We start from the raw sequence: 14,630 nt of genomic DNA on the forward strand, positions 1-14,630 counted from the left end.
TTTCACCATGTATATGCAGAAATGTATGTATAATGTGTGACAATTGATCAATTAAAAAATAAAAATGTAAAATTTCAAAAATTATCTTAAATGTACTTTCATTACTTTCTATCTTCCATTTAACACAAAGGGATATGTTAGGCAGAATGTTAGGAACTGACAGTCTCAATCACCATTCACTTTCATTATATGAAGAAAAAAAAAATGCAATGAAAGTGAAAGAAGACTGAGGTTGTAAGTCTTTAACAATCTGGCTAATACCCCCCTTTGAATTCCATGGAATAAGTATAGTATTCGGGCAATGCAAAAACATACGGCAGCTTTCCCTTATTTTTCCCATACCTGGCACAATGCTTGCGGGTGAAGTCCCCATTCTCCTTACATTAAATCTGGTCCCATGTTAATATGCACGAGACATGCGTTGCATGTAATATATAAGCATGCACTGCTCCACACAATCAGTTTCCGTGCTAGGATGTGCAGTCGAGTGTATATATATATATATATATATATATATGCCAATTTTAGCCACAGGAAGTCGAAACAAAAACATGAGTGATGTTTCCGAAAGTAAAAACAACTGATACTGCATTTAATACATACATTTTGAATACATCAACTGATAATCACATAAATTAAAACATTACATTTCCCAGCCCTAATAAAAAGTTATATACTGTAGGTTCCCTTTAAGACTGCAAGAAGTCTTGTTATACATTTTCAGGCCTCAGAAACATGATGAGGCATTACTCAGAAAGCTTGCAGAAATCGGTTTATCCTTACAAATCAGGCCCTACTCATGAGCAACCAGGCATATCTAAAAGATGGGGCAGACAGTGTGTATGTGTGTGTGTGTGTGGGGGGTATTATGCTGTAAATGTGGTTTATTAGAACATTTCTAGTGTCCCCATAATTCATATCGCTTAAAAACATACTAAACATTGTTTTTTTTTTTCAAATGTAAAAATGCAGAAGTTTTTTTGTGAGGGTTACGTTTAGGGGTAGGGTTAGGAGATAGGATCTATAGATTGTACAGTTTAAAAATCATTATGTCTATGGAGAGTACTCATAAGGATAGCCGCACCAACATGTGTGTGTGTTTCATTTTCAGTGGGTGTAATGCAGAGCGAGGTCATAGAGAGATGGTGTGAACCTTCCCTCCGGCATATTAGCGCCCCCACTAATTCTCACACACCCTATCCTTCTCTCTATCTCTGTGCCTCTTTCTCTCTAACTTTTGTTTTCTTCCTCTCTCAAGCCTCTTTCTGCCCACTGAACTCTCTGATATTGAGCTTTTGTATTTTGATGAGGACACATACACACACTAGCCCATTTCAGTTGTGCGTTTTTAAAGAAAAGCCTTAAAGAGAAAGTAACAAGCATGCATGCCTCTGACAATACACTGGGGTTCAAAAGTTCACATGCTTCTATTTTGCATTTGTTTTCTACATTTAACATATTTTATTTCCATTACAGCTTATATAATAAACATAAATGTGAGTGAAAAGTGTTAGTGAAAAATAACATTTTGAGAACAAATCAGAATGATTTAGTATTTGGTGTTTCCCCTTTGCTTTGCTTTGCTTTGCTTTGCATGCTCTCAAGCTGGCATGTACATCCACAAGTTTAGCCAAACTTTATCCATGTTAATATTTCTATTTAATTTTATGTCATATCTACGCTAAAAGAGTTTACTCTGAAAAAACTCTGGTTGCTGGGGATTTTTCTTCCATTAGCTTAAACCGTAAGGTCTGCTTTTGGATAACACATAGAAGCACGCCTTTATCAAAATAAGCTGTAGCCAAATCAGGCACTGGCACACATCACTTTATTAGGTCCTTAGTTCCAAAAAGTACACACATATCTAGACAAAGTCAGATAAATAAGCTCATGGCTTTCCTGGTCCAGGTGCACATTATGAGTCTGATCAAAAGTCTTTAAGCCTTTCTGTTCAGCAGGCCAAGGCACACAGAGATTTAGTTCATTTGCCAAGCTGGCCAAGGCACACTTAGCTAGCATACACTCAATGCACATAGGTCTTTGGTGCAGCAGCAGTATACAAGTCTTGGCGGTAGATCTGCATGCTTAGGGGTTTGTGTTTTGTGTAATGTTTTTGTGTAGCTTCCCTGCTTTGTTGGAGGATTGTATTTATGTCTAATTGTGCAGTATTATGTCATACATGCTTGATGCAGCATGTCTTGTGTTTTTCTAACTGTGCAGCAGCATGTCCACATGCTTAACTCGGTATGTCTGTGTATGTTATAGCAGTAGTAAGTCTCCGTTCTGTACAATAGCAGCAGCATAGAAGATCTAGTACACCAAGACCAATATACTCTCAATTTGTCACACCCACATTAACATTCTTAATCTTTCTGATAGCTGTCATGACTGAAATCCTTTAATTTACAACCATGTTGCGAATAATTCAAAGCAAAAAACTAAATTTACATTTATGTACTTGTCAGACACTTTTATCCAAAGGGTATACAATTTATTCATTTGTATGTTCCCTGGGAATCAAACCCATGATCTTGGCATTGCTAACGCCATGCTCTACAAGTTGAGCTACAGGAACTGTGCATCACATGTTATTTTCTGCTGATCTCCAGTGGATGTCTTACCCTGAGCAGTGTAGACCAGCTCACTGTACACTATAGCTGGGATGACCGGGCAGGGCAAATCCTGCAAGTAACCCCTTAGAGTATCAGCCAAAATAGACAATTCATATTGATCAAAGTCCACTGCTGCTGGGTCTGAAAGAGAGAGAGAGAGAGAGAGAGAGAGAGAGAGAGAGAGAGAATGGTTAAGTATAGACATCCAGAGTACATTCTCCATTATTAACCCTCACAAGTCATGTGCCCTTTGAGAAACCCTTTAACGACTCACTTACAGTGGTGGCCTGATCCCCGGATCATTCCTTGCCCTCAGGGGACAATGATCCAGTTTAAAAAGAGAGTAAATTTGAGTGGAAGTCTCCTAGTCAATAACTCAAAGTCTCAGATAATGGCAGCTTGGAAGATTGTAATTATACAGTAGTAATTTTAAAGGGCCTTCCATTGTGCTGAAATTATAATGGCATATTGATGTATTGGAAAGGTGTAAATGAGGCTGACAGATCTCTCGCATATTTCAGATTAGAGCCTTTTCATTTATAGTTTGGGTGTAATTGCAGATTCATAAATTCCTTCGTACTGTATGTTCAGCAGAGCCTGCAGGATGTTGGACAATGAAAACGGCGTAATTGGCAGATGAATAATGTAGGAAAATATGCAGAAGCTCAGATGTGAGTGTGTAATTTAGACATGTAAGTCAGACATCTGGATAAAACAATGAATACAGTTGTGTTGCCCATCTTGAACACTGAAGTACCTAGTCTAGAGGTTAGTCATTCAGATCAATGTACAGATACGTATATAGTATTCAGTATATGCACAAACATCCATCAATGAACAATTGTGCAGATATTTCATAGGAAAATTGTTGTACAACTGTTTTTGCACATTCAATTTGTCTTGGGACATTCAATGGTAACTTAAATGGATAGTTCACCCCAAAATGAAAATCTTTGATAAAACATTAGAATCCTTGTATCATTAGTTCATTTCATATTTAATTAAGAATTCAAAATTGGAAAAACAAAAATGACTTATTTCATTATTTGTTGAATAAAACAATATTAAAAAATAAATAATGACTAAATTTTCTTAATTTGCTCAAATTAAAAATAGGAAATGGAAATATAGCCACAGGACACTGTGTGTTTTGATTATTTGATTTCAGTAAAATATGGCTTGAATATTTGATTCGCACATTTTGGTGGATCTGAAATGCCCCTTTCTTCTGACTGGTCAACCTGCACCTTCGTCTTCCTCAATGCTGTGAGACAGAATAAAAGTTCTCTGCTGTTTAATTGTTCAGATGAGTTTGAATTTATTCTCCAAAACTCGCCACATATATTGCAGCTGAGCTATTGCTCTCATCAAGATTTATCAGACAACCCTACACAGAAACCAGCTGTCTTTGACATTGCTCCGCTTTGAAAAGGCATGGTTTTAAATGAGAAGATGAAATAACCTTACATTCATAAGGCATTTGAAGCATATGCCTATATTGTAAAGACATAGGCCTATGTTTAACTGCAGGGTAAAGTTAGTTTTAGGTTTGATATTCGTTGGATGTTCCACCCACAACTAAAACGTTACTGGTGTAAGATGAGTCATTTAGTTGAGTATTGACTTGCATGCTATATCATAAAAAATATTGTTATTTAAAAAATAAAACAAACAAACCAAAAAAAAAAAAACATTTCACAGGTTTTAGTAGATCGCCAGAGTGAAGGCTATGCATATGAATGTCACAAAAAAATCACTAAAATTAACATAAACATAATTTTCACATTCCAAATGTTGCAGTAAGTTCCCAGTGGGCAGACTAACTTATCACAGGTGATATTTTTACAGTGCATCCAATAATATGAGTGGTATTACATTATTTAAAAAATGAATGAACTAAAATTCACCAAAATGTTATTTCACATTCCAAAGGTTGTAGTAAGTTCCAGTAGATAGACTTACTACAGGTGAGATTTTTACAGCTAGTCAGTCTATCCACATGGAAGTTACTATAAACTTTGGAATGTGAAAATAACATTTTCAAGAATTTTTATGATGTTTATCTTAAAATAACCTAATACTGTACTTATATTATTGGATTTACTGTAATAATCTCACCTGTCCTAAATCAGTCTAAATGTGCTAAAGGAAGTTCATGAATGATAGTCTCTCGAAAGCTCGACCAGTGAATTTAAAATCAGCATTTACACATAGTCTTCACATTTGCCCGATAATAAAAGGCACACAAAAATGCAGCATATATGACCCAGTAGGTAAAGGCTATCCATATACCCATTCAAAAACATAGATGACGGAATGATCTGAGTTTGAAATTAGCACTCTTCGCTGCGATATAGATACTTATTGTCTCATATGAAATACTAAATGTAAAAATATCTTCCAATTTATTTGTTATTATTATTATTATATTTCATGTGCTACTTTCTGTTGTCATCTGTCTTGGATGCACCCTACGTTAAGTCTGTATATTCCCTGAACTGCTTCCCCTTAGACTTATAATTATACAGTAAGTCCACCCTGATGCAGCACATACATGTGAATTCGGGACTGTCCCCGTTTTAAAGTGGCATCTGGTCACCCTAAATACGAATTCCATACCAATCTGCAGCCGATTCTCCAGTGCAGTGTGGACCACCAGTGCCCAACTGATCAGCTGCACTGCATAGTACCACTTATAAATGAACAAAACAAGTTGTGTGGCACTGTGAAAATATTTCTTAATGCTATGTGTGCGTGTGTGTGTGTCGCTCTTATCAATTGCTTCATGTGGCAATGATTGTCCTAATGCTGAATCGCATGAAGACAAAACCCTGTATGCATTCAATGAACATTTGAACAATGAACACTTTTTTTTCCCAATTTCCTATTTTTAACTTGAGAAGTAAATCGAAATGATGAAAAACAAGTCATTATTTGTTGAATAACAAATTAATGAATGATATACAGATTATTTAGCCTAAGTCACTTTTAAATTTAATTTATCTTTTTTCCATACAATGAAATTGAATGGTGTCATGTTACCTAACATATATTTTAGTGTTCAACAGAAGAAAGTAATTCAAATTTGGAACAACGATGTCAGAATGTTGGTTGAACTATCCTTTTAACTGTGAATCTGCCAGAATTTACAGTTTACACTTCAACACATTTGGCTTTATTATTGTATACAGCATTTATGCACATTTTCTTCTAATCATTAAACACTTCATTATTTCTTTATATATAGAACATTTAAATATTATATATTTTTTTATTTAAGGCACAGTAATGGAGGTACACCAAGGAAAACAAAGTTTCCCTTACAGTATATAAAAAACATGAAGTCTGTTTAAAGAAATCTACATATTCTAAACCGACCAGCACACTGGAGCTGCCAGACATAGCATGAAAGAACTGTACACCAAAACAAAAGTTATGTAAATGAAAGAGGTCAGCAGGAACGTGCCATTTGAGAACTTGATGAAGTTCTTGAAGCTATTCACCTATCCTCACCACTTCAATTCTTCATCCTCCATCCTATGCCATTTTAATGTGAGACAAGTGTCTGACCCCCACAGCTAAATTGTAATAGCATTGATTGTCCCTCTGACTAATTGTAAAATAAAGTTTCCCGTGATCAGGTTGCAGTTAGATCAAAAACCCATTAAGCTTTGCTGATGACCTTCTCTCTCACTCCAAATGTGATTAGTTTGTTGACCTGTCATTATGCCTGATTCCAGTGCAAGGCTTCAGGACATTCTTGGTAATCCAAATTAACCAGGTGATATCTGATTTATAATGGCAGAATGTGAATTTAGATCATGTGAATTTTTGCCTATAATTTAGATCATATCATAACAATATCAATCACAAAAAAGTCTGAACATCAGAAAATAAAAAGGATATTATTTGAGTGTTTTTTTTATGAATGCAATTGGGTGTAAAGTATATTTTTCAAAGTGGAAGGCATATTCAAAATGTTTGATTACCACATTATAAAAAAATATACCTTGTGGCTCAATTCACACATTCAGCCAGTAAGTACTGTACAAGACTTATATGACATTTAGTATAAAAGCTACATTTGTCTGCAGTTAACTTTCATCAGACAATGTACAGTATTATTTACAGAGACAGTTGCTCCTGACAAACGTAGTTTGAGGTCACAGTCTAGGTTTGACCCTATAAGCTTCAGCTAAGGTCCCCAGACCACTACACTACTACCACCCCAAAGCACCCTTTTTGACTGGGAGCATCAGTTGTACGCAGACAGTTGATCTTATTATTTATTTGATCTGTGATCATATGATCATGTAGGAACGCTTTCTAGCAACCAACAGTAGAATGACATGGCAACTTACTATAAAGTGATTAATTTACTGTCAGTGGGAATGCACCTTTAGACATAGGTGAGATTCTCAGCAGTCTTTTAACACTAAGACTCTTCACTGCTCTGGCAATGGAAAAATTTGATGTTTTTGGTCTATCAAGTGACCAGCAGTTAAATCCCTCTGGGATTAAGTTCAGAGGCTCTAAATCACAGAATATAGTGTAAACAGTGCTCATGGGTCATAGTGGAGCTTGGGTAATACTTATGCCTGTGGTGTGAGTGATTCAAGGACTAGTGATAGCCAGTGATGAGCACCAGGAATTCAGATACAAATATATAAAGAAGGGAGAACAAATTCTCAAATCGTTATTTTTAAACTATATGTCTGTGCATGAGTGCATCCTTAGGATTTTTTTTTTAGTACAGTGCAGTACTGTACAACTCAAATTACAATTATTTCAGCCGCGGCCCGTGCATTTTAAGTCTAGGCCTTCAGTGTGATTCATGCCATTAATAAAAACACAGCTTCACAATGAATAAGACACTGTATCATACGTTATGTGGCAGTCAAATAATAATACCAATTGACATTTTAAAAACACGTCCACGTACAGAAGCCAGAACCAAGGAGGTGTAATACCAAGAAAAAGATCTCCAATAATACTTGTGATTTAAATTTAGCTTGCAATACATTTTTTTTTCAGGGTACATGGGTTACTTTTCAATATTTCCGACAATGAATGCTCAAGCAACCTAATTTACATTTAGAAAACTGCTGATGTTGCTATAACAATGCAAAAAGCACAGCAATGAGCTTGAAGTGAAAATCAGTCCTCCTTTCCTGTTTAATCAATCAATCAATCAATCAATCAATCAATCAATCAATCAATCAATCAATCAATCAATCAATCACAAGATCATGCAGAAAATCTCAGGTTTTTAAATCCATAAGGATCTCTTTCTCAATGGTGATGTTGCTGTAATGAGTAAAATGTTTGAATTTGGTATTCTTTGACCACTTAGTTTTTTTACATTTAAAAATATTTTTGGTTGAATTTATTCATGTTTCAATAAATAAATAAAACAATTTCAAAATCAAAATCAACTGGTAGAACTGAAGTGCGTGCCAATACAATCATTGTTAATACTATCATGATTTGTGTGTCAGTAGATAAAAATTATTGATAATACTTACATTATCTACAATTTAACAGAGCCGTGAATCCATATTTCTATTCTTCTAATTCATTGCATGCAGTTCATTTACAATATCAACTTCTTATGAATGTACTGTCTTTGTTTATATTGTTGGTGCTTGGCAGGTAATGGACTATGTAATAGGACACAAATTGTGGAATAACTGGAGAAGAACCAGTTTGGTGGTAGGTTTCATCAAACCTACTTCTGTCTAGACTTAGCACATGCTTGCATGAAAATACCAAAAATTAATGGGTATGCCCATTTACTTTGTGCCTATGACTTAAAACATAATGCTACACTTAGCGCTAGCTATCTTAAAATACAGCATTTACTGTTTTTTGTTATATTTGATTGTGCTGCCTTTGCGATGTAAACATGGCTATTTCAGACATATCAAAATAGACTGAAAATCAATATACTGTATATTTATATAAACTATATTATACAGCAGGCAATAGTCCATATAGGCCGGTAAAAGTTCCAGGCTATTTTTATATACTAGTTTATCTCTGATGAAAGCATAAGAGCTCTAGAATGCTATTGATGAAGTAGGCATAACCTAACACTTACTTCCTGTTCTGTTTTTTTCTTCCCAAATTCTTGATTGTGTTTCTGAAAATGTTGTGCATTTTATCAAGCCTCTGAAGAAATAGAGTTCTTCTAGATTAAACTCACGTGGCTAACAAACCAAGCTGGCCTAATATAAGGCTAGATAAGTGCAGGGATTTTCCATAAACCAAGTTCCGCTCTATCATGGAGGAAGTCATCCGAGAAATCTATTGATCTATGTTTCTCAATGAATGCTATGTCCATTCCGTGCTTCCACATATATTTCTTAGTTTTCTAATCACACTTCTTGTCGATGCCCATCTGATGATCTTTAATTTCTTGCCTGCCAGTGGCCCTAATCGATTGTTTTCACCCTGCTTGGCCTGATCCATAATGTGTATTGTTGGAATTTCTCTGAGTGTGTTTTTAAATGGTCAACTTGTAAAGTGTCTAATTCACTACAAACGGATTTGTTTAGGTCATCAAGAAGTGTTTGCCCCATCCCTATCTCTCCAAGAGTTCTTCCCATTCATCCATTTACATGCCTGGCAAGTAAACTCATTGTCAAATTCAGCTGACCAATCTGTCTAGCCTAAATCTATTGATCCACCAGGGCTTTGTTTATTGTGCCTTGTACCTTTTGTTGGTCACCGGTAGACATAATCAGCTATAAACAGTTGGGCTTTACCCCCATCACATTCCTTTTCATTTTGGATCAGAAAGACCCTACAGTATCTACTTAAAATGTGTTCCGAGAGATCACATGAAAAAGGATCAGAAGGTTGTGATAATAGCCTAGAAACCTTAAAACTGGTTTTAGAGGTGGGGCTGTAAGTTAAAACCATCAAATAGTGTCATCACCATGATCTGTTGGGTAAAGGCCACCGCTGGCTCTGGATGAAGCCTCAGCTGGTCATTATCTGCTGTTAAAATTTTAAAGATGGCTTAGTCCCAGTGGAAGCACTGACCTACAAATCTCGCATCAGAGGAAAATAAAGGTATAAATTATAGCGATTAAAAAACAAAACAGAAAGAAGATATCACTCGTTCTGATTCAATCTTGAAATTAAACCTTTTTGTCTTGTCTTAAGTGCCGTTAGACTGGGGTGAAAGATAAAGGGGAAAAAAACAAGAAAAAAATAATTTAAAAGGAAATTCAGTGACAGAGTAAGAGGAAGTGCATGAGAAACATGGGTGTAAAATGATGTGACTGGTTTTTAAACATAAATGGTTGACCAATCCATACTAAAAATCTAAAGGCTTGTTGTTTAATGGTGAAAATCTAATTAAAATAATTCTGCAATCCAAAATGCTAATTCCCAGTGAAATGTCCAGTGGGGGGTGCCAAAAGCAAATTCAATTATTTTGAAATCAGACAAGGTTTTTAAGGTGAATATAAGATGGATGATTTAATGAGTAAAACATAAAATCCCTAACCTAAAACATTAATCTAAACATAACCAATAATGTCCTAAAAGATAAATGAGAGGTTCAAAAACATCATTACCCTTACATTTATTTACATTTATTCATTTGGCAGACGCTTTTATCCAAAGCGACTTACAAAAGAGGAAAAAACATCAGCGAATCATCTTAGGGGGACAGTGGTACAAAAAGTGCCATATTACAAAGTTTCACAATCATCAGAATAGTATACAAAACAGATTTAAGTGCAACAAGAAATGTTTTTTTTTAGTGACCGGTTAAGTGCTTTTGGAAAAGATGTGTTTTTAGCCGTTTTTTGAAGATAGAGAGTGAGTTAGCTTCCCGGATTGAGTTGGGAAGGTCATTCCACCACCGTGGCATGATGAAACTGAAAGTCTGGGAAAGTGTTTTGGTGTCTCTTGGTTTTGGTACGACAAGGTGACGTTCCTTAGCCGACCGCAGGCTTCTGGTGGGAACGTAGCTCTGCATAAATGTTTTTAGGTATGCTGGAGCAGACCCAGTGACTGTTTTGTATGCCAGCATCAGGGCCTTGAATTTAATATGTGCATGAACCGGCAGCCAGTGGAGAGAGACAAAAAGTGGTGAAACATGTGCTCTCTTAGGTTCATTAAAGACCAGACTTGCTGCTGTATTCTGGATCATTTGGAGAGGTCTAATAGCACATGCAGGTAGGCCTGCAATGAGAGCGTTACAGTAGTCCAGTCTAGTTATGACAAGGGACTGAACGAGCAGTTGTGTGGCATGTACAGAGAGGAAGGGTCTTATCTTCCTGATATTGTAGAGTGTAAATCTACATGATCTTGCAGTTTTTGAAATGTGGTCTGTGAAATTTAGCTCAACATCAATGGTTACCCCTAGATTTCTGACCGTTTTAGAAGGCGAAACTGTAGTTGGACCCAGCTGCATGGTGATGTTGTGTTCAACATCACCGTGCATCCTTAACCAACACGAAACCTAACTGTGCAGATGGGGGTGTGATCGAGGAACGGTCTGTGGAGAGTGAGACCAGGAGAGGAAGAGCGGTAAGGATTGACACCTGTGGGAAATTATCTCTAACAGCTGTTTTGAGTTGCTGTGAGAGATATAAGGACAGTTGATTATTTTAATAATTTTTGTTGAAAAGCGAGAAATGAAAAATATCCGCTGTGTGAGGATTTTGTTACTCTGTCTCCTGCTTCCTCATTCCTGTGCTATGAGGGAAGTGTTACACAAAACAATAGCGTTTTAACAGAAAATTCAACAAATATTTTGAAGCAACCATGACACTTTAAGTCATTTCACTTTGGTACTTTCATTTCACTTTCATTTTGAATGTTCTTGGCTGGGCTCAAGGCTCGGTCTCCAACTCCAAAGTCAAACACTCTATCAGGTGAGCTACACATTGGAATAAGTGAGCAACTGTAGGTGGTCTGTAATACAAGTGTTAAAATGTTAGAGTAAATTTTATATCAAAACATAGCACTGCATGAGTAATAGAGCAAAAATAAGTGTTTATAAAGACATAAACAGCCATAGTACCCGTGATTTGTGTGAAATGTAATAAAAAGCACAGTTGTTGTAGCACCTCTAGTGTTCATTTCACCAGGAAACTGCATCAAAACATAGAAAGTGGCATGTAAACATCTGTTTGCAAAAATGTATTTATAGTAACATTAATTATGAGGCTTGGTTGGAAAATCACTGTTAACTGCAAAAAAAAATTATAACTTAATTGCATGTTTTATTCTGTTTAAGGCTGTTCAAATAAACTGGAAAAGGTGTTAAAAAGGTGTTAAAGTAGTTTTTTTATTTTATTTTGCTCATATTAGTAAATAGAAACAGGTAGAGGAGAACCTTTGAAACACTGTTAACAGTTAAGTTTTTGTATTCAACAAGCAAAAACTATCTTTTGATTTATTCATGCTCCATACCAGCAGGACTATTGAAAGAGAATGAAGAAAGAAGGGAAAATGTGGACTAATCAAATTATTTTCAGAGAAGTTTTCACATCAAATCTAATAATGAAGATTAAAGCTAATGGAAGGGTTCTGATAAAATTGTCATAAAAATGGGAATTGGTGAGACAGTGGTGCTTTTTTCTGTTTAAGGGATTTAGGCAGAGTTCACCATAATTCCATTTGCCGCATAATCTCATCTTTCACTCAGCTCTATGCTGTGCCATGTAGGCAGCTCAACTCACTTACAATGGTAAAAGCTGTTACTGTGTTGCATAAAAAAGGAACAGTTGTCAAAAAGTCATGGGCCTCCAAATCAGAAAGCAAGCCTAAGTACATTAGCTCCATGGAGAATAGCGATGTAATTAAAGCATGTTTGCTCTGTAGATCTTTCAAATTCCTTCCAGTCAGGGGAAAGAGAGATACCTGTATTTTCTTGCCTCATTTTAGATGATTGTTTGGCCTGTCCTAAATAACACTGAGAAGTCTGGTGACATTCATTTAAAACAGTCACATAGCTCATAGCACATAGCACGAGCTATAGACTGCAGTTTGCAAATCTAATTGAGTAGATTTGCAGGGACATATACCTCAAGGTTTTGAAAAAACGAATATCATATATATATATATATAGGAGATAACTGGTGTATATAATCCCTAAACATACCTAATTCATAATCAATTTAAATGTTTTCTTTTAAAGCTCTAGTTAAATAAAATTTAAGGTAACACTCAACAATAAAGTTGTATTTATTAACATTAGTAAGTGCATTAGTGCATTTGTACAGAATTTATTGATCATGGTTCATGTTCAAAATGCATTAACTAATGTTAACCTATAGAACTTTACATTTTTAAAAGGTATTAGTATTTGTTGAAATTAAAATGAACAAAGATTAATAAGTGCTGAAAAAGTTTTTTTATTGCTAGTTCAAGTAAATGTAGGTTAATAATATACATTTAGCATATACAACCTTATTGTAAAGCAGGTTTTTTTTTAAAGCCAATATACCGTAGCATTGACACACAGCAAGCGGTACTATAGATGATACCGGCACCTTATGCTAAAACACATTGAAGTGAATGAGAATGAACGTTTAGGTTACTGTTGTAACCCCCGTTCCCTGATGGAGGGAACGAGACATTGTGAGTCAATGTAGTGTTACTAGGGGTCTCTCTTGAGAGCCTCGGCTGCCTCTGAACTTTGAGAAAAGGCAAATGAGAAATTGTTGAACAGAATTTGCATGTCCCTCCCCCGGATATACGGTTATAAAAAGAGGGAATCATGCATCTGTTTAGTCAGGTTTTGCACTGAGGAGCCGAGAATAAGTTTCGGCCGTTACAGCGGTTGGTACAGTGATACAGATATTATAGAATCTCACAAAGGTATTGGGTGTCACCCAGCCCGGCGCTCTGCAGATGTCTGCTAGAGAGGTGCCGTTGGTCAGTGCTCATGAGGATGCCACACTGCTCGTAGAGTGTGCTCAAACCTTGCAAGGGGGTGGGCATGGCCTGGGTCTGATAGGCCAATGCAATGGCGGCGTCAACCCAGTGAGCAAGACTCTGTTTGGAGACAGCGTTCCCTTTCCGCTGTCTGCCAAAGCAAACAAAGAGCTGCTCGGAACGTTTAAAGTTCTGTGTGTGGTCCAAAGAGGTGTGCACACACCGGACACAGCAACGATAAGGCTGGGTCTGCCTGGCAGGAACAAGCCAAAGGGGTGGACCTTGTACTGAAAGGCTTCTTCACCGCCGAAAACTGCTGGGCAAAGTCCTCGACGGTGTCGCCGAATAGGCCGAACTGAGATATGGGGGCACTGAGAAAACGGGCTTTGTCTGTGTCCCACATCTCTACCAGTTTCAGCGACAGATGTCATTCCTGGACCACGAGGTTGGCCATCGCCTGTCCGAGTGCCCACGCTGTGACCTCCGTGGCCCGGAGGGCGAGGTCAGTTGCTGAGCGCAAATCCTAAAGAGAGATCCCTAGTGTCACTACATCGACACAATGTCGAGAGAGTGACAGAAGGGGAACTATCTTCACCTGTCTGTCATCCAGTCTGACTTTGACGGTTCATCTGAGCCAGGAAAACAAGGATTCTGAAAGGACAAGTTAACATAGGGCCTTTAGACTAATATAATCCATTTATCTTTGTAAATTTAGTATTATTAAGCAGCATGTTACCAGCCTTTCATAACAAACAAACTAAAAGTTTATAAAAAAAATGTAAATTTGTTTAGAGATGGCATTATCTCTGGTATATCATGGAAAGACAACAAACATTAAAATGACTAATAATAGTTGTCAGATGTTGATAATGAAAACAAATGATTTTGTTATTGGGCAGTTAGCCAATTTAACTATAGCAAGAAGTATGCTGCTTTGTTGTTGTGTAAATTGTGCTTTTGTTTGTTGTTGGTAGATCCTCACATTAATAATAAAATAAAAATTAATGTGTGTATATATATATATATATAGATGGTAACACTTTACAATAAGGTTTCATTTGTTAACTAACAATTACCAGTTCTTTTACATCTCTTATCAATCTTAGTTAATGTTAA

General features: G+C 36.4%; 1 protein-coding gene across 1 annotated transcript in view; it reads right to left on the bottom strand.

Annotated features, from left to right (window-relative positions):
* LOC127646277 (phosphatidylinositol 3-kinase regulatory subunit gamma-like) overlaps positions 1 to 14,630 on the bottom strand; it is a 342,067-nt gene that overhangs the window by 181,584 nt on the left and 145,853 nt on the right. Inside the window, exon 5 of the mRNA XM_052129786.1 lies at positions 2,622 to 2,753. Within this exon, the coding sequence (XP_051985746.1) occupies positions 2,622 to 2,753 (132 nt within the window). The remainder of the gene's footprint in view (positions 1 to 2,621; positions 2,754 to 14,630) is intronic.

Source organism: Xyrauchen texanus, chromosome 7, assembly GCF_025860055.1.
Source record: "Xyrauchen texanus isolate HMW12.3.18 chromosome 7, RBS_HiC_50CHRs, whole genome shotgun sequence".
NCBI lineage: Eukaryota > Metazoa > Chordata > Actinopteri > Cypriniformes > Catostomidae > Xyrauchen > Xyrauchen texanus.